The sequence below is a fragment of the Anopheles darlingi genome, chromosome X, assembly GCF_943734745.1.
Source record: "Anopheles darlingi chromosome X, idAnoDarlMG_H_01, whole genome shotgun sequence".
Lineage (NCBI taxonomy): Eukaryota > Metazoa > Arthropoda > Insecta > Diptera > Culicidae > Anopheles > Anopheles darlingi.
Genome location: NC_064873.1, coordinates 3,466,125 through 3,490,884, shown reverse-complemented (window position 1 = coordinate 3,490,884; position 24,760 = coordinate 3,466,125). Strand labels below are relative to the sequence as shown.

General features: G+C 48.7%; 1 protein-coding gene across 1 annotated transcript in view; it reads right to left on the bottom strand.

Annotated features, from left to right (window-relative positions):
* Positions 1 to 23,697, bottom strand: part of LOC125955865 (uncharacterized) — a 47,074-nt gene extending 23,377 nt beyond the window's left edge. The window contains exon 1 of the mRNA XM_049687176.1: positions 23,492 to 23,697. Coding sequence (XP_049543133.1) covers positions 23,492 to 23,552 — 61 coding nt within the window. The 5' untranslated portion in view covers positions 23,553 to 23,697. The remainder of the gene's footprint in view (positions 1 to 23,491) is intronic.
* Between the last annotated feature and the right edge of the window lie 1,063 nt (positions 23,698 to 24,760).

Here is a 24,760-nt window from a genome sequence, read left to right as displayed (position 1 = left end):
AAGCAAGATGTCCGCCTCGCCGAACGTCACGTAGTCAAGGCAAAGGCGGTATGCAAATACCTACACCATGCCATCGCGTAGCATTAGCGTTAGTGGGTAAGTGTGCAAAGCGCGAAGCAAACAAACAAACAAACAGAGCGACATCTTTGGACTCCTTGCTGTTGCTGTTGCTGGGTTGCGACCGGCAGGAATGCGACCAGAGCGACCGGGAGCGCATAAGCGGCACATATAAGAAGTGCAATCCATCATGTGCGAGCATAATACTGCGCCCGGTCGGGGGTCCGTCACGTCGCTCGGTGTGTGTGTGTGTGTTGGCTGGAATGATGAACGAGCAGCACGAACAATTGTGGGGCTTTTGGACTGTGGCCACAGCCACTGGCTCATGGGTATGCGCATGGCATAGGAGGAGGACATCTTTTCAGGGCGGCGAGAGTGCTAAACTTCAATAAGGATCAAGTGATAGCTAGCTTTCGTTTGGAGCACGATATGAACCATGTTAGGTTTCGTTCGGCTCCTTAGTACCTGTCAAGTGACAATCCTATTGAAGCGGCGCTGTGTGTGTGTGTGTGTGTGTGTTTTTGGGAGTCACGGCCACGGCATTCCTAGCGGCAGGGTTGCGCCCAGTGTCAGTAGAACCATGTTCGCAACCGACATGAACCGCGGAACTGCATCCTTCCGAGAACGCTTCCATGCGAAGCTCTTCATCCGCCAGAGAAGCCTGGTGTTATAAGAGATCAACGTCTGTTTGTCGGTCTGTTTCGTGTTTATTCCATAATTATTAGGTTCCCGAAGTCGTTTTTATTATTTATTGTTTCAACAAAACCAATTTTCAAAACCAAAAGAATGGCTTCTACTTTTTTTCCACCTTTCAGGCAATTTTCGAATCCCATATCAAAAGAACTCCTTATCTTTTGAAGCAATTTAGGCAACCAAACAAGCTGTATTCAGAAAGAACTCATTTGCGATGACGTTTTCTGAATAGTTTTTTATAACATGTTACAGTCAACATTATGAACAGCCACTTATTGCTTTTTAACGATATTTAGTTATACTTTAATACGTCAGTGGTGCTATTTTTTAGCAGTATATGTTGCAAGTAATTGGCTCTATTCTAAGACGAATCTGGAGCTGGTGCGGGCTCTCCAAAAAAAAGGCAAGGCTATAGCAGACCATGCATGATGTGTAACATATTGTTGCGATTGCAATAGGAAACGCTACGAGCAACCATATCCTCTTGAACTCAAATTGTCAAAGTAGCGTTCCGTTGTCCTCCCCCGTTTGTGCCACCCCCACATGGTGGAACACATGGAACGGCACGGCATGTTGACGAAACAGGTAAACCTTCGGTCTCCGCACACGAACCGGTTAAAAGGTCGAAGCCGAATGGTACACCGGTGCCGGTACTGTGTCACGTACCGCACGGCAAAAAAGGACCAGCCAGACCAAGCTAAAGGCTAAAGCAACGGCTTCAATCAATCTAGCTCCAGCCATCCAGCGTGCGAGCGCGATTTGTTCTGCATCGTAAACCGCTGCTCGCGCAGAGCAGATCCGTTGAGATAGCTGCTCGCTATAAACCCCCTAAAGCGGCTCACGGCACTTAGTTAGGGCTATACTGTAAGTGTAATCAGAGGATGGGCGGGTGGAAAGGTTGGAGGGGAGGCCACTTGTAGCCTTCGATGGCAGCAGTAGCAGCAGCAGCAGCAGCCGGATGCCCCGCACTACCATTAAGGCATGCTTTATTAGCCGTAAAGGGTGCCGCACACTTGCTGGCGTTGCTTCTGGTTACTCTGGCCCTTGGAACGCAGTTCAATACGGGAACAACAACACATTATTGCTGTGCAGCGACGGGGAACGCACCTTACGGAGGAGGATGACTGCTGCCATCTCCTTCCGAGCGAATCTCGAAAAAAAGGACTTATTTTTGACGATTTTTAGTGAAAAAACCAGTCAATTTTAGCTTTTTAGAATAATCTCATATTAAATTGCAACTTTTCAAGAATATTTGGTTCTATTTTTGGGGAAGATTTGCTCAAAACTACGTTCATGGCATCCAATCTAGAAAGACAAGTTTGCAAAAATGTACTTTTTGCGGTGCCCATCGTAGCTACGTGCTGGGTTATCAAAAACACACAAAAGAATATTCTTTTGTTAGATTATAAGTTTATCCAAGTAGCCCCGTCGAGTTTTTGTTAAATTTCCCATTTTTCGATTTTTAGCAGATTTTTGAAGATGAAAAAGTTATGCTTTCTTCGATATTGCCTCAAAAAAACGACACTTTACATAATTAAAAAAAATATTTAAAAAAAAAAGTAACAACAATTTTTATAAAATCTCGACGGGGCTACTTGGCAAATAGTGTAAAGATTATATGTTTAAAATTTCAAATCGATCGGTCCAGTAGTTTTCATGCTACGATGGGCACCGACTTTGAAAACGTTGGTTTTTGGGAAAACGCGATTCAAAGTCGCGAAATGCTTTGAGCCTTGTATGAAAGGTGGATTTTCAAAAATTTATATCTTAGTCAGTTTTGCTTCGATTGATCCCAAAATTTTACACAGTTCTCTTGAAAGGATAAGCACTCATAAAAAATTGTAAAAAGTAAATGCGAGGATTAAAATAAAATACCGAAGACCCCCTTAAAGTCGCGAGATGCTTTGAGCCTTATATGAAAGGCGGATTTTCAAAAACTCATATCTTCGTCAGTTTTGCTTCGATTGGTCCCAAAATTTCACACAGTAATCTTGGAAAGATAATCAATCGTAAAAAATTGTAAAAAGTAAATGCGAAGAATTAAAATAAAATACCGAAGCCCTCTCCCTTTAAGAAAAAGCTAAACAACAACCACCCTAACAACAGCTCCTAGCCCGGGGCGAGGTGGATTTTTCTCGAAACCCGGCCCAGCCCGGCCCGGGGGCTCCGAGAGTGAACGACTGGTGTCGTTCCACGTTCCGCGCGACACCGAAACGACCTCATCTTACCTCAAAAAACACGGGAACAAGAACGAAACCGTCCGGTAGAACGTCGGTGCTAGAGAGCCCCAAAGGAGCTACAAGCAGATCATTGGGGAGGAAGGCGGAGAGCAAAAAGGGGGGTGGAATCGCACTCCCTCCCTCCCCCCTCCCCCATTTTATCACCGTCCCTAGTGGCCTGTGGCGCAGATTGGCAGATGTAATTTAGCCGCCTTTTCATTTGGCTTAGATTGATACACTTCGTAATCCGATAGCGTAAGGGCGTAGGGCGTAAAAGGGAAGAGTCACGCGTTCAGTCGACAGGCCACAAACACGGCGTCGTCTCCGTCGTCGTCGTCGTCTGGCAGCTGCTGCTGCTGCTGCTGTGATGATGCCGCACGGCGGCTTCGATGGCTCCATCATTCTTCGGCGCTTCTTGTTCTTCTTCGGAGCTTCGAGAGTAGTTCCAACGACGACGACGACGACGACACAGAGCGGGCGTGACACAGAGAGCGAGAGAGAGAGACAGGACGGCCGGAAGGAAGAGGTCAGAGAGCAAGATGTAATAAATAATGCTAATATTAGCTGTCAAACCAGTTGTCGCCTGGGAAATCGATTTTCTTCTCACGGCCCCGGTCGGTCGGTCGGCCGGTCGGTCGGTCGGTTGGTCTGCCGGCAAATGACACATTCATTTCACAGTTCCGTGCCACAACCACAACTGTGTGTGTGTGCCTGTGCCTGTGTGGGTCGAGGGATACGTGGTTCATTGCGCTATTCGCGGGCGACTTTCGAGCATTTCCATCTCGCACCTCCCCTTTTGTTATTTCGTCATTTTCACTCCCGGTTTATTTAGCATTATTTCGCCAGGATTTCGCCAGGTTACTGTTGCTCCGTTTGCGCGTTTCAACAACGGGGACACACCGCAACAGCACCGTCTCTGTGTGTCTATGTGTCTCTGGCGTTTTCCATTGCCATTGCCGCCCGTGTTTTAGCATTTCCATTTCATCCTAAGCCATTTTGCCTCTTAGAGCCATTTTCCCTTTCCCCTGTCTGCATTCGTTATACGCTGCTGCTGCTGCTGGTGCTTTTAACTTTCCAGCAGCAGCCCGGGTTTTTTCCCCGGTTTACATCGCGAGTGAGTGAGAGAGAGAGAGAGAGAGTGAGGGGTGCCGTTCACGTCACGGTCACGTAGGGCGCTAACATCGACCGGACTGGCGCGCGCGCGGCTGGGAAACTTCCTTCTGAGCAGCGGCATCAGCAGCAGCAGCGCGCGTTCGGTTTCCTTTTTTGGTTTTATGCGACAACCGCGTGACTTTTCCGGGGATGATCAAGGCATCGGCATGCTACTACCTGGCGTCGTCGACAGTTGCGATTCGTAATGTACAGCCTCACCGAGCGACTCTCGCCTTTCGTTCATGAATTCGAAAACGGAAAATCAATTAGCTTTCCGAATTGGAAATCATAAATGGCCGCAAGCAGGAAAGCAGCAAGCAGCGAACAGAGTTCAGTTCAACTACTGCTAGGTTCACTGGTTCAGCTAATAACTTGAGTAGGAACCTAATTACTATGTATGGAACAGCAACACCATTTAACGGCGTGCACTTTCGAGCACGAGTTGTCGTCATGGTCGTGAAATGCTTCAAACACACAAGATAATAATAATAAAGCAATAAACACACATACAGACACACACACACACACACACACACATGCTCACAAACACATACCGTGGTGACACGGGGCACTTCTATCAATTAAAAGTAAGCAACCGCATACAACATGCAACATGTTTTCCCTACTCCCATTGTTGAGCGCTCCCGGTAGAGTGCCTCGTGTGTGTGCGTGTGTGTGTGTGTGTACATGTGTTATGAACAGAGAGCCCACCCTCTACGGATTGGAGGCGGTAATTCAACTTCGCAGGAGCGCTTGACTGTGCCCTTGACCTCTCTCTCTCTCTCTCTGGGTACCGCGCAGCATAAACCGGCCCAGCAAAAGAAGCATTAGTGGTACAACATTTCGGTTCATAAACCACCACCACCCTCAGCCTCCACCACGGCACCCGCACCCCCCCCCTCCCCCTGCGAACCCCTTATGTCGCAATCAGACACAATTCGTTGGTTAATGGTTGCCCGATAGGATGCTGATTCAATTAGGAAATACACAGCGTGTGTTTGTGGCGTGTCTGTGTGTGTGTGTGAGAGAGAGAGAGAGATAAAAAAAGGGAGGGTGCGAGGGTGGAGACCGAGCGATGGGCCAATGGGGTTACAACCCCTGTGCCTTTCGCACAGATCCCGCGAGACGAATAAATGAGCCAAACGTACCCCTTACCCCGGCCCATGTCAACAGCGTCAAGGCGCTGCGCCCTCACCCTTCGAGTAGGTGGAAGGCGAAAAAGCACACTCACACACACACACACAGAGGCACACAAGCTCACTGTTGGACATTAAATCCCGTGGACTCGTGTAGCAGGGGGTGGAAGCCTCCCCCATGAAATCTTATGGCTTGACCGGGCCTGATAGGGCGTCTACGATACACAAACACACGGAGCATCTAGCACCCTCCATTAGCAAATTGCACTGAGCCTAGGAGGAGGACATGAGTGTGTGTGTGTGTGTGTCGAGGAAAAAAGGAAGGAAAGGGGAGAGTGTATTAGTAGTGGATTAGAAGAACAACCGCAGGACTGGGGGAACCGGGGAGCGTAGATTGTTGCGTTGCCCCGGTGAAGGGGTAGGTGCGTTTGGGGTTGGGGTTGGGGTTGGAGGTTGGGGGGTGAAAATATAAATCTGGACCAGCAGCCGGACGAAACTAGGGCCGTGACGATGGGCGGCGAAGTACACTGACTCAACTGAGCAAAGGGTGGTCCGGCCGGCACCCCGGGATCGATACTTTTTGCACAGTGTGCGTGTGTGTGTGCCTGTGAGTCGTTCCCTTCGCGTTCGCCGGTTCGTCTTCTATACTGCTCCTTCTGCAGCCTTCAGGGCGTTAGGAAACCTTTCGAGGAACCGCCCGAAGTTTGCCCCCTCCCCCCTCCCTCCAGTACTCCAGCCTGTGTGTGTGTGTGTCCTCTACCCCAGGTTGCAAGCAAGTTGAGTAGCACAGGGCGGGGCCCTTAGGCTTTAGCGATCCTAAAATCTCGGGTTGTCCGGTGCCTTCAGCCCGCCTCGGTGTCATCTTCGGTGCGAAGACAAATCGGCAAAAGAATAGTCTAATGGCAAGCGAGAGAGAGAGAAAGAGAGCAAAAGAGAGAGGGAGAGAGAGAGAGAGAGCTGGTAGCAGCTGGTGCAGCACCCGCTGCTCGAGCAGACCGAAGGGTGACCGCGGGGAAAATAAAGAAAGCAATTTATATTCATAAAGCACGGTGGTAGCATAAGAAGCACCAGCACCAGCACCAGCACACGGTGGCAGCATAAGAAGCAGCGTGACCTTGCCTTTCGCCCAGTCTCTTGCTCCCTTTTTTCATAAGCTGCTACACATGATATTCGTTGCGCGATGGATGCGCTTGGTCGGTTCGGTATACACCCCCCTCCTCAACCCCTAACCCACAACCCTCTCCCCTCATCGAGTCGGTGAGATAAGCTCCTTGGCTTCAGTTCGGACGAACGCTGGTCCTCAGGTTCGCCTTGAGGATTGGCAAACATCAAACTGCTGTCGATGTCTGCTGTGCAACAAGCCACACTCATACACACACACAAAATTAACAATCAGTCTCAGTTGATAAAAATCAGTTGATCAATTTGTGGGTCGCGGTCAGTCCAACCAACACTTAGCTAATATTCGAGCGAGCGATTTCCCTTTCCATTTATGCTCTGGACAAGACGAACTATCGGGTATGGCGCCTCCATCAGTACCAAGCGTCTCCGTAATAAAATACCAGGCGTCTCCATTTCATTTCAATAGAAACCCGATCGCTAAAAGTAGAGCTGTTCCAAGGCTATTCCACTAAAGATACTGACAAAATCGAGGAAACAAGCAATTGATGCTCATGAGTAGCTATGATTTTTTATTTAGAAAACATTAAAAAAATAAAAAAATAAATAAAACAGTAGCTACGTATGTCGAAGAAGAAGAAAATGTCGCGCACCACCATACGAAAGCACCATTCTTTCTCCATTCTCCGATCCGTTGAACCGTCTGCCTTCGAGAAGCGGCCCCAAAAGCGTGTTCTTAAGATTGTCCTACAGGGTAGAACTGTAGCCACCGAGAACTGTAGTTCCAAATTCCAAACCTTCCTCCCCTGAGGGGTCTCCTATATAAAGCTAGCCAACTTTTGCCAACGAACTCGTGTGTATCTCGCTGAGCTGCTGAGCACAAAACCGACCGCTTGAGCGTGAAAGTTATTGCTGAACCAAATAGAAACTGAACTCTCTGAAACGCTCTTTCACCACCGGAGCGTTACCGCCATGGCGGCTACGCTTCCCGGGTTGAGTTGAGCGCATATTTGGCATGCTTAGGAATAAGTTTCGCCGAAAAAACGCCGAAAAGTGGCGAGAGCGTACATAATTAATGTGTCCCGCCGTGTTCTAGCACGGACTTGAGATAGAAGAATAGTGAGTCAGTCTTGAAAGCACCAAATAGACTGTCGTACTGATAGCGTTTCGTTTGCGAATTCGATGGCCTTTGATGCATTAGAAGGTGTTGTTCCTTTTTGATATCTCTTTCGAATCGTCTAGTAGTCACAAAAACCAATTTTAAAATTTTCCATCTATTAAGATGGAATCAAGAATTATCAAAAGGAGCGCGCTCGGGATATGGCAATGGGTAGTGAAGGAAATGTCCTTCGCCATTTTCTTGTTTATTGTTAATAAAAATACATCCGCTCGTTCGTTCATAACAACATAAATAAATATGTTTAAAAAAAAGGAACAATGGGCACATTAGAGAGCATCTCCACCGGATCAGGGTCCAACCTGTTGCGAAGTATAGTGGCCAGCATCCCAAAAACCCAAGCACGGATACCAATCGTGATAGATGCGTTAGCTCACGTGTAGTACAAACAGTGCAAAGACACAAACACACAGAGGGACAACCGTTCTATCCGTGCAGGTGGATATCGTCCGGTTCTGTGACTGCCCGTGGGGGTGGGTTGACCTGCGTGTCGAGTTGTTAATTTGTGTTTACACGCTACGATTGGTCTCCGCCCTCCGCCCGTAAACCGAAAACCCTTTTTCATTAGCTGATGAATAGGGCAGCGCGATAATAGCATGCGTTGCGCTGCTGCTGCTGCTGCTGCTGCTGCTGCTGTTTAGGGTGTTTGACTCCATCCGAGCGATGCAATCGCAGCTGACACTGACCCATACAATGGGCACGAAAAGGATCAAAGATCGTGAGTGAGAAGGGAACAATTAGCTTCCTCATGTTTTCCCTAGCTAGTGTTGTTGTTGTCGGGATCGGGAATAGCGTTACAGTAGGGGCTGTACACCCGCACTTTGCTCCACTCCAGTCTGAAGACCAAAGTTATCGGCAACCAATGGCACACACACACACACACACACACGCGCGCGCATACGCTCACATGCAAGGCGCAGCTGTTGCTGGTGCCCACAAACCAATCGAAAGCTCGCTTTCGCCTCGATTGCTTTGCCAGGATCAATCGATCGCTTTTTGAACTCCTCTGTGTGCGCCTATGTGTGTGTGTGTGTGCAGTGTGGGTCGTTCTGGTTTTGCCTGCAAGGGGAAGGATTTGCTTACCCAGAGCCGAGCGGATGGGAATATTTGCTTACCGAAGCACCAGCAGCAGCTGCTGCTGCTACTACTACTACTACTTCTTGCAGTGGATCGAGGGTATAAAACGTAAGAAGGGAAAGGAGGAAGAACAAAACTTTTCCCACCAAGAACCCAAAAACCTCCCCTTCTCTGCCTATTTGTGTGTGTATGCGTGCGTGTGTGGCGAGGAGGCGAGTTTTTTTGTCTGCTTCCACCTCACTTCGGCTCTCTTTCTCCGTACATCTCGTTGCGCTTGATTGCGCAAATGCAACATGCCGTGCCATGTTCAAGCAAAATAGCAGTGCGCTAGTGCGATATGCAAACCACCTCCTGGTCTCCTGATACGCATTCTCTTACGTTTACTTTAAAGTCAATTTTAATGTCTAAATTTAGTGCAGTAATTGTTTGACAAGAGCGCTGCTTGCTGCCATTTTCAAATATCTATTCCATCCATTATTGATTCTTATACTATTCACCACCGGATCGTTCAAAGACACACAGTAAGTCTTGCTGGGCTGAGGCTGAGTGTTGGATTAAAAACAAACAACTCCGTTACCTGTTTTGCCACCGTTTATGGTAGTACTAATTGTATCTAACTAGTGTATCGTACCGACATCTATCGGCGGCCAACAAATTGCGGCACGTACAAGGGATACATCGAGGGATAAAAGGGAGCAGCAGAGAGAGAGAGAGAGAGAGAGAGAGTGAGAGCTGTACTGTGAGGAATAGGCTAGCTAGAGGAGCCGGCGGGACCGGGGTCCGCCACGAAACGCTTTCCCATTCCGCAAGTTATTGCTCCACTGAGGCTCCGATCCTCATCTGTCCGCGAGGTTTTTTTTTTGCTCGGTTTGTTTTATTCTGTTCCCCTTTTTTTCCCCCGGTTCTGTTTGGGATCCGGGTCCTCCGGGTTAAACTATCTGTTTTTCGGTGAGCCGATTGTACGGACCTTCCTCTCCTCCTTCCCTTCCCACCACCTGCCAAACCGTCCAAGCCGCACGGAACATCGGTTCGCATTAAAATGTTCGGTCCCGTTTGAAATCCTCCGGATAAGCCCCTCGCGCGCGCGCGTAAGGGTGGAGAGCCAGGAACCATATTTAATGTAGGACAATGGCCCGACCCCGTAGTAGTACCCTCCCTCCCCCCTGGGAGAGCAGATGAGGGAATATAGGGATGAGGGGATAGAACATCGTTACGTTCTCGCTCGCTCGCTGCTCGCTGCTGGATTCGGTTTTCATTCCATTGCAATAGAGCACCTCGCACTCTGGTGCGCTCTCGGGAGATGCATAAAACATGAAAATGAATTAATATGCTCCGGCTCCCGCACCCCCCCCCCCCCCCCCCAAAGGGGATGAAAGAATGCCGGAATGGTTGTTGCGGCCCTACCGTTTGGGGTTAAATATTCCAATATACGCGGTTGGAAATGAGTTTTCGAGGACGGGATGGGCGTCAAACGTTGCGAACACACACACACGCACACCTGCAAGGCCTAATTTGCACCGACCGACCGACCAACCGATCGAGGCCACTTTTAGACCATTCCTGGGCACACTGGACACGCGTTACGCACCGAACGTACCTTAGCATCAACGATCAATAAAAACAGCTGTATTTTGCGTGTGTCTGTGTGTGTGTGTGTGCGAGAGCATTGTGTGCGTACGTTTTGTGTGGCGCGCCTTTTGTGGAGGCCGTTCGGTCGTTGGAAACTCGTTGTTGAAACACATCTCGCTCGAGACAAGAGCGCACGACCACTTCGACCACGACCACTTATCCAGGGGACGTCACTTGAGTCGTCAAGAGGGCGCCTTGACGGCGACGGCGACGACGACGACAGTGGGGAAAAGCGTCGAAGACGGCTCCGCACAAAACTCGTGCGGAAAATTCCACTTCACGCCGGCGCCGATCCCGATGACGTGGAGTGAAGTGAAGTGAAGTGAAGGGTGAAACCCCCGAGATTGCCCGATTTTCGAGTCGCCACCAAGGGCGGCCTCGGAATGCGGAAACCTAAAGCGGGCATACCAGCATGTTCGGTTCAGTTCGGTTCGGTATGTAGCAGCCAGCAGCCAGCAGCCAACAGCTCCTGATTGAGCCACAGGGCGCCGAGGCCGGCCGGAGTCGGCTACATTCGCCAGGGAAGTTGCGTGGAATGCAGGCGCGCTAAATTTGCGAAAACATTCAATTTGCATTATTGCGCTGAATTAACTGTACCTCCCTTGGCGAAAAGCCCAGCAGCAGCAGCAGCAGCAGCACCGGCAGCACATTCCTCCTAGAAGCCCGAGTGCAGAGATTTCACAACAAATTCGAAACATATTTGTGGATTTTCTCGGAGGTTTAGATTAAGCGGCAGGCGTCACCGATGACCTCTGGTGATTGGTAAGCCGTTTTCCATGTAATGTGCGGGCGGAATGCAGAGCTTTAGCTCGACTTCGGCGCATTTTTTTTTAATTGCCTTTTAGGAAAAGTGTTGATGAAAATTATTCCCTAACTTTTAATATTATTTTTGAAAACTTTTACTTTGACATCACCCAACATGTACTTTTGCACAGTACAGTATAACATCAGTCACATCATTTGGTCTCTAGTTGCACATCTGCTTCATTTCAGTAGGTTTTGATACATTTTTGGTATACTTTTTGAGTTGTTGAGTTGAGCTTTTAATAATTTTCCTATAGAAATCGATGGAACGAAAATGCAGACAGTTTTGTTTTCCCTATGCAAGCGATCGATTTGAATGCAAAAAATTAACGCCACAACAATTTCAGGCCAATTTATCTCCGTAAATAAACCAAACCCTTCTTTAATCATTCCCATGTATGATTGTTAAAGTCATTTTTCTTTGCCATGTATTTTTCGAAACGCATGTTTTACGCGTGTTCCATCGTCCTTCAAAATGCATTGCTCGAATTCGGTCAATACTTCGGATCATACAGATTCCCTGCACGGATTTGGGCAATCAAGCTGTGCTGTAAGGTCTTAGTAGGCTATTTTCTGGCATGGAAAAACCTTAAAATTTCTTTAAAAAAACTTATTTACCAAACAGTTATTTTGACTTTCGTGAGATCCCACGATTTTTGACTCACTTTTGTCTGCAGAATCGAGCCTTTGTTACGCGGTTTTTTCTCCAGCAAAATCGCGTTTTAATAGTGTGAGAGACAGTGCAGACATTTGTTTCCCATCCCTTCGCATTCCATCGGCGATAACTTTTGAAGGTGTGGTTGAATTTTGACAAAAAAATTCACCACTAAATAAACAGACTACTAGCATTAACGCGCTGTCACAACAGAATTGCACAGTGACCAGTGCAGAGACGCGCTGCTATGGTGCAAAACTAAACGGCCAAATGTTAACTGTTCCTTATAAAGGCTTTATAAAGGTTATACAATGCGCGTTTGTGCGCGTAAAGGTACAATTTTCGCGGGAAGATTATTGTTGACAACTTGTACTTGCACAAGTAGGCACCAGACACGGGCGGGCGTTGAGCCAGCAACCCCCCGCCCAAGACTAGTGCCTCCATCTCCATCACTCCAGCGGAGTGGTTTTAGTGGCCGAATTATTGAATTGAGTCATCGAGCGTCACTGTCAGCGTTGCGTTGCGTTGCGTTGCGTGAAGGGACTGTCGGTCCTTCGTCCCGCACAGCCATCGGATATTATGCCGTTTATGTGTAATAGAGGCTCGGGCCACAAATCAACATTTGTGGCGCGTGGCGCGTGGTGCTTTGCCTTTGGAAGAAGAAGGTGTTTTCCACACGCCAGCCAAGCCCAATGCCACGTCACGCCACGCCACGCCACGCTGTTCCATCGAGAGCCCTGTGTTCTCAGTGGGCTGTTGTATCGTTTATTGATTCAACGCTTTATTGGTCAACCCTACAAACAAGGTCCTCGCATTCGATTTGCGTTTGCCACTGCTGCCGTGCACTTCCGTAGAGAGAGAGAAAGAAAGAGAGAAAGAAAGAGAAAGAGAGAGAGTGAAACAGAGTCCAATATCGACATCTTTTCACAGCGCGTTTCCGTGGCGCCATTTGCAACGGCTTGTTCCGCTTCTCGCTCTGCGTTCTTTTTAGGGAGGGTAGGGAGGGTAGTGGTAGGGAAGGGGTTCTGAGGGAGCAGCGGGAGCGGCGGGACTTCATTTCGTTTCCGAACTCGCATTGTATAGCGTTTAGGGGTGGAAAGGAGAGTGCCAGGGCCACTTTCGTTCGCCACCGGCTAACTAGCGCCTCCACCAACATTATCATAAGGGGGTGGACTATAGGGGAGTGGGGAGGACGCGGAAGAGGTGACCAGCAGCAGCAGCAGCAGCAGTAGGCCTCCTTCTGCTCCTACTGCTCCACCAATCGAGTCCGGCCGGTGTTGACACGCAAGCCATGAGCCACCCTCAACCCTCACCCCCCCGAAAAACACTCAGCCCTTGACTTGAGGGAGGAGAAGAAGGGATGGAGGGCGGGGGACGAGAGAGTCGCAAGGGGTCGGCGCAAAAGGCGCAAAGATTTATGTTCTGTCGAGGGTAATCGTTTTCGACCGAGCGTGACATTTGTTTTGCCAGGGCCAGGGAGGGAGGGAATGTGAGGGAATGGGGGAGGGGGTGAAATGAAGTGAAGGCAAGATACTCGGGTTCACTCAGGCGGTGGGTGGGCGGTCCGCGAGGTCATGAGGTGGTGAGGTGGCGGCTCGCTATTAAGTACATATTAGGAAAAACAAATGGTCTGGTTAAGATGTTGGGACGTGCGTCTCCAGCGCCTATCGATTCTGTCGCTCTTGCTCGCTCTCTCTCTCTCTCTCTCTCTCTCTCTCTCTCTCTCTCTCGCTCGCTCTTTCTCTCTCTCTCTCTCTCTCTGTGCTTACGTGTGAGGTTATGTAGTCCTATAGGGTAGTAGAAGCTCACAAACACAGCGGGGGCTTCATAAATCATCACCATTGATAGCGCATGATGCCTTTGCATGTTGCTGCTGTTGCTGTTGCTGTTGCTGTTGCTGTGAATATTCCGATTGGTCCGTCAGCCTGTTGCTGGTGCTGCTTCGTGCGTCAACCAAAGCCTTTGCGCTGCACTTTGAACGCTGATCCGTGTAGCCATAAAGCCGAGCCCCAAAACCAGCGTAGAGACGTTAGAGTACCGGAAGGTAACACAAATAACAAACCACCAAGGTAGGTGTAACGTCGCTCAGAAGAGGGATCCAGAACAACGCCACTAGCGGTGAGTACCATACATTCCGTTTCGAGCAAGTACCGGGAATAGTCAATTTAAATATGATTGGGCTGTCGGATCCAGTTAAGTTTTTTTTCCTAGGTTGGTAGAACTGTTCTTAATTATTGTGCAAAATTTGAGCGGAATCCGTCAACCCGTTTGCGCACAGCAGTTTTTTAAGTAAGTCGATGTCAGTAGTACGCGGCGGATTTTTGTTTAATGGCTGCAATCGACTCAAAACGGATGCCGTGCAGCAGCAAGTTAGAATTTGAGTGAAAGGAAATAGTCACCGGGAACAAACTGTGGGTGAATACGATTGTTTTTTTTTTGTTTTAGGGGTTTTAGTTGATAGTTTTTGAGTTTTATACATTTTCGATCAAATCGCCACACAATGTTCGATTTGCAAAACAAAACTTTAAGCAAATGCTTTGTTGTTCAACGTTGTCATGATCCCGTGATAACGAATCGCCGCCTACTGCATGACATCGACTTACTTTTAAAAGAAACGACTGCTGTAAACAAACTTGTTTGCCGGATTCTGCTCAAATGTTGCAATTATGTTGCAAATGTTGCAAGCTAATCAATTACAGTTGTAGCAATCTAGGGGGGGAAAAAATCTTCCACCCGGTTTAAATCGACTATTCCCGGTACTTTCTTGTCGGGATGTATATTGATCGATGATGATGCTCTGCTTTATCGCTTTTCACTTTTGCACCTGCAAAACTAGCACCACGCGCTGCGCTGCACCTCAAGTGCCGAGGGCAATTACAAAAGGGCCTAGTTTAACCATTAAACAGGTATGCGGGTATCCTCCGTGTTGGCTCGTCCTTCCCCACCCCATTTTAAGTACTGAAAAACGTACTTTTTTGCAGCCGAATGAGCGAGAGGGCAGAACGGATGGATTGGTTAAATGAGGGTTAGGAGCGAAAAAGAATGAAAGATGATCCGATTGGAAGCACAAATCCTCCTGGGTCAGAGGGAAGTGGGGTATCCCGGAACTGGAACATCGCGGGCAGAGGAAAGGCAGAGCCTGGAATAGCCATCGGGAGTTGCAGTTGCGCGAACCTTAATGTGGCAATTTTATCGAAACGATTTTATAGCTATGAAGTGTGTGTGTGTGTGTGTGTGTATATCCCTCTCTCTTCTCTCTCTCTTCTCTCTCTTCTCTCTCTCTTTGAGTCTCTCTTTTATCTCACTCGCACTGTCCTTTATGGCGTGCCTAACGGTCTGAGGTTTGGCTTCATCCTGGCTTCTACCACGGAAATGGTTCCTTGCTGATTGCTTATCCATCGATTCTGACTCCTTCTGTCTGCCTACCTCAGAGTTAACAGAGGAAGAGAGAGAGAGAGAATGAAAGAGAGAGCGAGAAAGAAAACGACATAAAGCGAACCAATGGTAAAGATGTCAGAAATCAACGAGGAGGAAGAAAAACATCGAAACGGAATCCGTCGGGCGGTTCCTCGGAAGTGAGAGTGTGTGCTGGTCCCCGGCACACCTGCACACCTGCCCCAAAAGCCGGTCGGTCGGTCGGTCGGTCGGTTAGGGCCAGTTGGAACAAATTGACTTGACCGTTTGTCCGGATCGATGGTGAGTCGAAGGCTTATTTTGTGGTTCATCGATTTGGTCCTCCTCGGTTCCAGTGTCCAACAGTGGAGAGCGGAGCCTGGTTTATCCTACCAGGTGTATGTGTGTGTGTGTGTGGGGGGTGGAATACAAACGTGCACAGCCGTGCTGCTTGTTCGGCGCTGCGAGAAAGCTCTTTCTCGCTCGCTATCTTTCCGGCACCGGATTTTTCCCGGCCGCACAAAAAAAAAACCCCCCGATGGAATGAAAATTCAATCCCCAAACGCGCTGTTGTGTGTTGCCTGTTTTTTTTTTTTTTGTTATTTACCTTTCGCACACCGGCAACATGGCAACTAGTGAAAAGGGGTGATGTGATTACACTTAAGGTAGCCCGAAAAGCGTGTAATTTGCTGAGCGTGGCTCCAACGTAGACGGGGCAGCCCGGCGCCCCTTTTCACTTTGACAGGCTGATTATTGCTGGCTTTTCCCCTCCCCCCGCATCCTCCTTTCTTTCCCACTCTCTCTCTCGCGCTTTATCTCTTTCTCTCGAGCTGTTTTGCAATCACCGCAACACCAGCGGAAAAGAAGTTACTTTGGGATCTATTGCAAGCATGCAAGCTTGCCTCATTTCGGTGACAAAACTCGACCCTTCTTGTCGCGACTGTCAAAAACTAGGCAGTAGTCTCTGCTGTCCGAAAATCGAAGAGCACGGGTTAGAGCTTTTGCGCATATACTTTTGTGTCAACAAAAGGAAACAATGCTTTTAAATCTCAAGTTTAGGTATTTAATTTTTTTAATTTACATTTACTTGTTACATTTTTCCTTTAATGCTTATTCCTTCATGAATATTGTGTGAAATTTATTAGATCAATCGAATAAAAATTGATAAAGCCATTGATTGTTGAAAATCCACGCAAATTTGAATCGCGTTCCCGAAAACCTACGTTTTCAAAGTCCCTGTCCATCGTAGCAGCAAATGCTTTATGCTAAAATTGAAGTATTTGTTCAATTATTTATAGATTTAGAGGTTCGAATACTTTGTTTTTTAATTATCTAAACCTCGTTTTTTGAGGCTAAATTGGAAATACTGCATAACTTTTTCAACTTCAAAAATCGGCTAAAAATCGAAAAATGGAAAATTTATCAAAACCTCGACGGGGCTACCAGGAAAAAATTAAAATCTAACAAAAACAGGGATTCGCAGAAGACGAGAGTCGCAGAAACAAGACTTTAACTAAGAGCTGTTAAGGCGAATCGATTGTTTTTTTCGTTTTGTAAGTTTTGTGTAAATTTTTGTAAATTTATAGATAATCCTTCATTTCGTTTAAGTTGTTTGTAACGCACGCCATATTTTTCCACTGCCATCCCCGAGAGGGAACAAAACGAACATCGAACGAAAACGGGGCCTGGAACCTTTTCAGCTACGGCAAGTGAAAGTGAGAGGAAAATTTCGGAATAAAACACCCATTCTAATCCACACACACACAGGCACCAACACTTCGAGCCGTGTTCAATCCTTGCAATGCTTTCAGCCGGAACTCCGGAAGCAATGGCCAATGTTCATCATTACGCAGATCGCCTCGCAGAGATCGGTGGAGTGTAGGAATAATTTTTGGGGGAAAAGAAAAAGTTTCCCCAAAGCCGAATAAATGTCCAGGACGGAGAGGAGGGAGGGGGGTTCGGACATTTCTCGGGAGTGTTTATTTTATTGCCAGCCGACCGGCGACCGGGGACTAACCCGTTGACCCATTCCCCTCTTCTCACCCATCCCCCGCTACTCTTGAGGTTGGTGTTGAAGTTCTTGGGTTAAGCTTTTCCCGGTTTTTTCCGCCCCTCCATACGTTCTTTTTCCCGTTGTTTGTCGTTGCCGTTGTTGTTGTTGTTGTTGGTGCCATCAACTTTTGGGAGGCTTCAACTTTTGCGTCATCTATTAATACGTCAATGCCTGCGCGTAAGGGCGTAAGTAGAGTGGAGGTTGCACCCCAAAAAAATTCTCTGGACTCTGTGACACGCTCGCCCTGCTGCTCGCTAATCTGTGAGGACTTTCCGAACGAATCCATTCCGGGGGGGGCGCAACAAACCTGAACCAAAGAATGAAGAAGGAGGCCTTGGAAGAAAGATCACAGTTCGGATCGGGGAAAAAAAAAGGAGGAAAACATAAGAAGCAAGTCAAGGCAGGTCAAGCCGGCTTCAGGTGGTTCATGCAGCTGATCATCATCATCATCCGGGAGCAACCACCACGAATTAATATCGTCATATCGATTATCGATGAGGCCCGCCGCCCGTTGTGGTAGTAGTAGATGAGGAGAGTGCTCCATTTAATGCGGAGACTGCGCATAACGTAACTCGTTATCATCATCAAAAAAAAAAAACCAACCACATTCTTTTCCTTCTGTCTATGGCCCTCGAATCGGCGTCTCGGGGTACTACAAAACCGATTTACCCAACCACGGATTGGATGCTGTACAAACATCGGTTTTGCATTGGTACAAGCTAGCAAGGAAGCATTTTCGTGGCGTGTCGTGACCGATGATCGACCAGTCCCTTTCCTCTTGTGCTCTTGTGGGGCGCGCTACAGGTTTTTCACACGCCCCTAGCATCCCTGGGCACATATGCCGCCCGATGTGCCTCTCTGTGGCTGTAATGTGTGTTTTTTTCTCCCTTTTTTCAACAGCAGCAGCAGCAGTTGGTACAAAATGCCAACATAAAATGTGCGCAACAGTCGTAAAATCGCGTTCACGCCAAGATTCTCTTGCTGCAGCCCCTTTTGAAGCCCCACCAGCCCCTCGCAACGGTTTTCCATGCTTCGAGAAATTTGATAGGTTTGGAGCATAAAAAGTAGTAAAAAACGGAACCTCTTCCTCTTGCTCCGCTTCCTCTTCTCGAACCCCGTTGTGTTGTGTGGTGCCAGGAGCCGAAGCCAACAGACACAAGAAGGCAAAATCAACACACAAACACACACACACACAATGCATTGTGGCGTGTGCCTCCCTTAATCTGTTCGCCCACCCCACCCAAGCCCACCGTTGCCTCGTGCGGACCCTTTTTTTTCTATCCATTCCTACATTTTTTTTCGTCTTCTTCTTTTCCTTCATTCCTCCAGCTTCTCCCGGGGCGCATTTCAACTGTGCGCTCGCGCGGGCGGCGGTCACTCTGTTTGACTTTGTCGATAAACGACATCATTTATCAAACAAGCCCCCTTAAGCCACCATCCCGACACCCCCATCCCCGCACAACCCCCGCCCCCTGTTCAATTTGGTCGCTTCCCCCCTTTTTTTCCATTCCTGAGCCCCCGTTTTGTGTTACACCGCACACACACACACGCACACACGCACGCACATCATATCGCTCATTCGCCCGAAGCAACTAGTGGACATACCGGGCAGGCTCGGTCCGGCCAGGCCCGACGAACTTGTTGAGCTTTTATTGATTGAAATATTTTCGTTCGATTAATTGTTTCCTGCTGCTGCTGCTGCTGTTGCTGTTGCTGCTGCTGTTTTTTATGATTTTTCCCATTTCCGGTCCAGCAGCGGAAAGGGTGGTAGAGCGTTATGGTTGATTAAATGCTCACCAGCCCACAAGCAACGCAACCCTTAACGGTGCAGGGGGGGTCGACCGAACCACGGACCGAACCACGGACCGTGATTTGACCGTCGCTGTTGTTGTTGGTGTTGTTGGTTTGTTTTTTTTCTTCTGTCTATTTTCGCCACTTTGCTGTATGACTCGGTCGCGCTCGAGTGGTAGGTTGGCTGGTTGGCGACCGCATGGCAAGGGGTGTTGCGGAAGTTGCTGGAAAAGCAAGCGGCACGCGTTGCAGCAGCAGTTGTGGGCCGGGGAGTTTCCTATCAATGCGATTCCGTGATCGAAATTCTGGCGTTCGGGCCGCCGGCCTCCACCCCCTCCCCCTTTCCCGGTACCCCCTTACGCCACCCGAAGTTGTCGTGTGAACGCGATACGCTTGCGCGTGTTTGCGAGTGAAATTAATTTCCATAATTGTGTACGACGGGGGTTGGGGGGTTGGGGGAGGCATTTAGTTAGTCGATCTTCCTTTCGTTCTCCTTCTCCTTCTGTTGGTCTGTAGTGTTTAAAAATGTTCAGCCACGTCCAAACCAGACACACACACACGCACACACGCACCAAACCGACAAAAATTTGAAAAATCACATTCGTAACCGCTGGCGGCTCGACTGGTGGCCAAAGACCACAGCCCAACCAGCGACCAGGGACCACAAGCACCAACAGGCACACACACAGACACACACACACCGAGAACGCAGATAACATATTGGAAGGCGTGCGGTCCGTGAGTGGAATACCATTTTGTAATCAAGCTTGGTTGGTTCGGTCCTCGGTCTGCAGAAGCGACGCACCATTCCAGGCACTTGCGCACACGCGTAGCACCGGAGCTCCGTTCGGCACCCCCCTCCCAACCCCCACCCCTTACCTCCCCTGGCACCACTCCTTGGCCGCATAACCTAATTTATCGGCTACGTGATCAGCGAGTGAGCACGAGTGAGACAGTGCGGTGTGTGTGTGTGTGCGTGCATCCCCGCCGGGAACCCGGGATGCTGGTCACAGCGGGTTCCGGGCTTTTTCTCGGGCTTTTTTCTTTCCACTGGGGTGTATGCGGGTATGGCGGGAGGGATTGGTACACAGCAAGGGAAGAGGGGAAACGGAGAGAAACAATTGGAAAATGGTTCATCACATCAATGTCCCGCTGCCACGCCCCTCGGGGTGGAGGTGGAGGTGGTTGACGCACCCCCTCCCTCTCTCTGCAACCAACCCTTGGCAGCTAATTGCCCGCCGGCCGCCCAGCAGCGGTGCCCTACCTGAGAAGAGCGGCCAAGGAGATCGGATCTGGATCGACATTTTTCCTTCTATTTGGTTCTCTCTCTATCTCTCTCTCGCTCTTCCATTCGCTAACCCGGGGCGAAGCGATGGCGAAGCGAGGGGTGGAGGGAGAGCCCGGAGGATACGGAAATGGTGGTCTGAAATGGCCGACGACATCCTGGACATCCATTCTTTGTTTTCTGCGACTGCGGCCAACAAACGAACGTCTCGGCGGCCATTGAAAGGAAAATCACATCCGCCCCCATCATCCCGTAACGTCACACACACACACACACATACACATCTTCCGCCAACAGTAAGAACATTTTTGGAGCTACTTGTGTAGTGTTTTCGTTGCCTTTTTCGTTGTATTGCTTCTGCATTCTGCTTTGTGTCCTCTGCTAGAGTCTAGTGGTGACGGTTCTATCCGCCCATACACACACGCACGCACGCATGTCAAGACCTTCCGCTAAGAGCGTAAGTGTATCGGTGGTCCGTCCACACCCACAGGGGGTCTCCGTTATCCCCAAAAACATGATGGCCACAGAGACCCGACAGCAAAGCTCCAGGGGTTTCCATTAGAAGTAACTCAACAGTAACAAGTACACCCACCCACCCTTCGACACTGTCTGTCTGTTGGGCGTTTTTTTGATGGGGGGGTTGTCTGCCTGGAACCGGAACTGACATCTTTGGCTCGCTCTGCTCTCTACTCTCTGCTCTCTCTCTGTCTTTCCCTCTAATTCAAAAATAAGTTTTTCGACAATTCAAGCGCTTCTATTAGTGGTTTTTTTCGATTTTTTGCCTCAGCAAAAGCTATTTATTTTCAAAACCAAATGAATAATTACTTTTTATCGAAATATTGCCCATCGCTGGTCTACTTCTTGTTCCCATCTTTCAGGTAATATTCGAATTCCATGTCAAAAAAGAACTCCTCATCTTTTGAAGCAATCCAGTCAACTACGCACTTTGCGATACGAACATAAATGAGATGAGGTTCTGTGCAGTCAAAACACATTTTAAGCAACCAAACAGGCTGTATTCAGAAAGAACAACGTCTGGTGTATATAACGGATGGGGTAACATTTAATTTGCGACGTTTTCTGAACTCTGGTTCACTGATTTTGCAACATCAGGTATGCGTTATCGTGTTGAGAAATAAGTCTCTCATGTCGGTTATCGCATTCTGGACGTTTTCTTGTCCGAACTCGCTTCAAATGGATTGATTATTGACGTTTCCAGAGTGTGAGTTCTGTGTCTATAACGTTGAAATCTCCGGTTCTAATCATTTGAAGCCAGATCACTTTTTTTTGTTCTCTTCCACACATTTTTTTTGTTTTGGTGTCATAACATGTTCATCATATATTTAAACCGACAAACGATCACTTTTAGCAGCCACCTTCTTCAAATAAAAGAACGTTTTCAACCTTGAACCCGCAAAATCGACCTTTTGAGACACAAAACTCAACAGTTTTAGCTCGTGAAAAAAATATGTTATAGTCGATAGTATGAACAGTCACTTATTGCTTATTTTAAAGGTATTTAGTAACACTTTGAAACGATATAGCATATAATGCTGAGAATCTTCCCCCAAAAGAAAAAAATGACGCCAACTTTTAGCAAAATCGAAAAACCCAATTCCGTTGACTATCAGCATTTAACAAAAAAACACACAGGACTGAATGCATGGTCAGCGTGCCGTGGTGGCTTGCACAAGATTGCCACCAACTGTTCAATGCCAACTGTGTTGCGCTGTTTTCTTTCTTTTGATTTTTCAATCTTCACTCGGAATCGTCCTCGGTGTGTGTGTGTGTGTGTCTATTGCAGGTTTCTAATTTTCCGTTTGAGATAAGCAAGCGCATTGTGAAGTGGCGATAGAAAGAGAGAGAGAGAGAGAAAGAGAGAGGCAAAAAAAACGGGGGGGTTGCTCCTTAGTGTAGTACTCCATTTTATGGGGCACCCGGTATGCGATGCCAACGATGCCAGCGTCCATCGTGCTCATCCTTTGTGCAGGTGCAAGTGCACGGAGCAACGACAGGCACACTCATACACACACACACACACACTCACACACACACACACACACACACACAGGGTGGCTGAGAGATGCAGGTGTGTTTACCAAGCGGTGCCACCGACCAGAAGCACAACGTTATCGAAGGGTGGCGGCGATGGACCTCAACAGGTTGACCATTGCGATTCCGATTTCGAATCCGGGGATCGAAAACCGGACAATCTCTCTTCTCTATCTCTCTCTCTTTCACTTTCTCTCTGTCTCTCTCTTCATCCCTTGGGTGTGAAAAATCGCAAAAAAAAACCTTATGGGCGCAACACTGTGCCGAGAACCTTCTATGCAGGCGGCTGATGCGTCCGATGATGCTGTCCAATGATGGGAAACGATCGCTCAACCGTTAAACTGTCGCTTTCGCCCTCCTTTTCTTCTCTACTCTCTCTCTCTCTCTCTCTCTCTCTCTCTCTCTCTCTCTCTCTCTCTCTCTCTCTCTCTCTCTCTCTCTCTGCTACATAATAGCAGTAGCTCAAACAGCATATGTGCTGTAGTAGGCACGGGGCAACTGATACGTCGAACATTGTTGCACTGCATCGACTGAATTTTTTCCTTCGGTTGGTCGCGATTTAACCACTGCCAGTGTTTGGCCCCCACCCCGGGGGTCAAATCTGACCGGTCCAAGCACTCAGCTGCCTCAACATCATCATCGTCATCATCTACAGTGATCATCTAGAGCTGATAATAATTTTTCACAAGCAGAAGAAAAAGGCGAAAGAGAAAATAAAAGAAAAAGCCAGAAGTACGTTCCCCGAAAATTTCGTTTTCCACAATCGAAAGCATATTTCGCACGTCTCGCTCACACCCCCGGAACCCGGAAAACATTTCAGAGCGGCCTCTGCCAGAGAAGAAGTAGAAGAAGTAGCACTGTGATGGTGCTTGGTGTGGAATTTCCGCAAAAACCTGGCGATCGCTCGTTGGATCATGAACATGAACGAGAGAGAGAGAGAGAGAGAGGGGCGCTTCCCTTCCTCCTCCTGCTCTTCCTTCTCCTCCCGTTTTACCACCTTCTTCCAGCCACCGGTCAACTTTTTTTACCGTATTTTTTTTTTGCACTTCAACAACAAACACAGGATGTGATGTTGATGTTACTGTGGCTGTGTGGTTATGCGCGCTGAGCGCATGCCAATCGCATGAGCGCATTTTTGCGCGCCTCAAAAACACCCACAACAGCCCACCCACGTCACGTCACTTTACGCGTTTACTTACTTGTGTGCACGAAGCTGATGGTGATGGTCAGCAGCAGCATATTTATCCAGACGCTATCCATTCTTCGTTTCTTGCTGGCCTTGCTGGGGAATGCGTGTGCTGTGTGCCGTGTGTTTATGCTGCGTGTTGTTGTGCGTGGTGCCAACTCCCGGATCCTCGGATGGCGTGGACCTCGGATGACGACCTTTTTGAAAGCTGAGAAACTCAGGACCGAAAGCGTACAGCGAGCGAGCGAGCGAGCGAGTAGGTTGAAGGTTGGTCGGGACGCACTGCTGCTACTGCGGTGTACCCGCACCGCTCCTGTACACTGCAGCTGCACAGAGCACAGAAGCAGAAGAAGAAGCACACCACACAGGACACCGGGTGCTCCAGATACCGTTCACCACTTTAGGGGCACTAATCACTTTGAGGGGGGTTTGGGTTTGTGCGCACAGATGGGCGTTAGTGGGGAGGGGGAAAAGGGGGAAACTCCTGCCCAAGGTGGAGGGGCTCGGGACTGCTGGGCCGCGTCACCAACGCCAGCGCGCATATGGCCGCGTTAGCTCGTGCGCCAGCTCTGTCTTCTGATTTTTTAAGCGACGCACGGACGCACCACACACACACCTGTACGCACACCTGCACTACTGACACACGCGAAGACACGAGACAAACTGGTGCTGCTGCTGCTCCTGTTGATGCTGCTGCTCCTGCTGTTAGTAGTAGTAGTAGTAGTAGTAGTAGTTTCACCTTTCATGCGCCCATTCGGTGACGCGGTTCAAGGTGGCCGATGGCGATGGCGGCCAGCAATGGACACTACCACACCTGACTACCACCCCGGGGGTAGCATCATCGGCAATCGGCAATCGGGCTGCAATCGCCAGCAGGAGCTACTTCTTATCCTCACGACTGCACGGTGGAAGGAAGCATGAAGCTCCTCGAGTGCGGGGCACGCACGCACGCACGCACAGACACAACGCGACGGATCTTGTCTTGCACACCACCACTAGCACCACCACCAGTACCAGCACCGGTTGGTGTGGTAAAACCTAAATAGGAGCTGGAAAATGGAATGCAGGAAGCAGGACTTGTTGAATGATTAATATGAGAAGCGCGTCATCTGTGACGGTGACCTCCTGCTGCTCCTGCTCCTGCTGCCACTAATCTACTAATTGTGCTGCCTGCACGCTATCAACATCCGGGCCCGGGAGACGCGTATAGATAACCGATACGAGAGGTCTAGTCAAAGGTCTGATTGGTCTGATTCCTTCTCCTTCAAGACCCCGCAGGAAC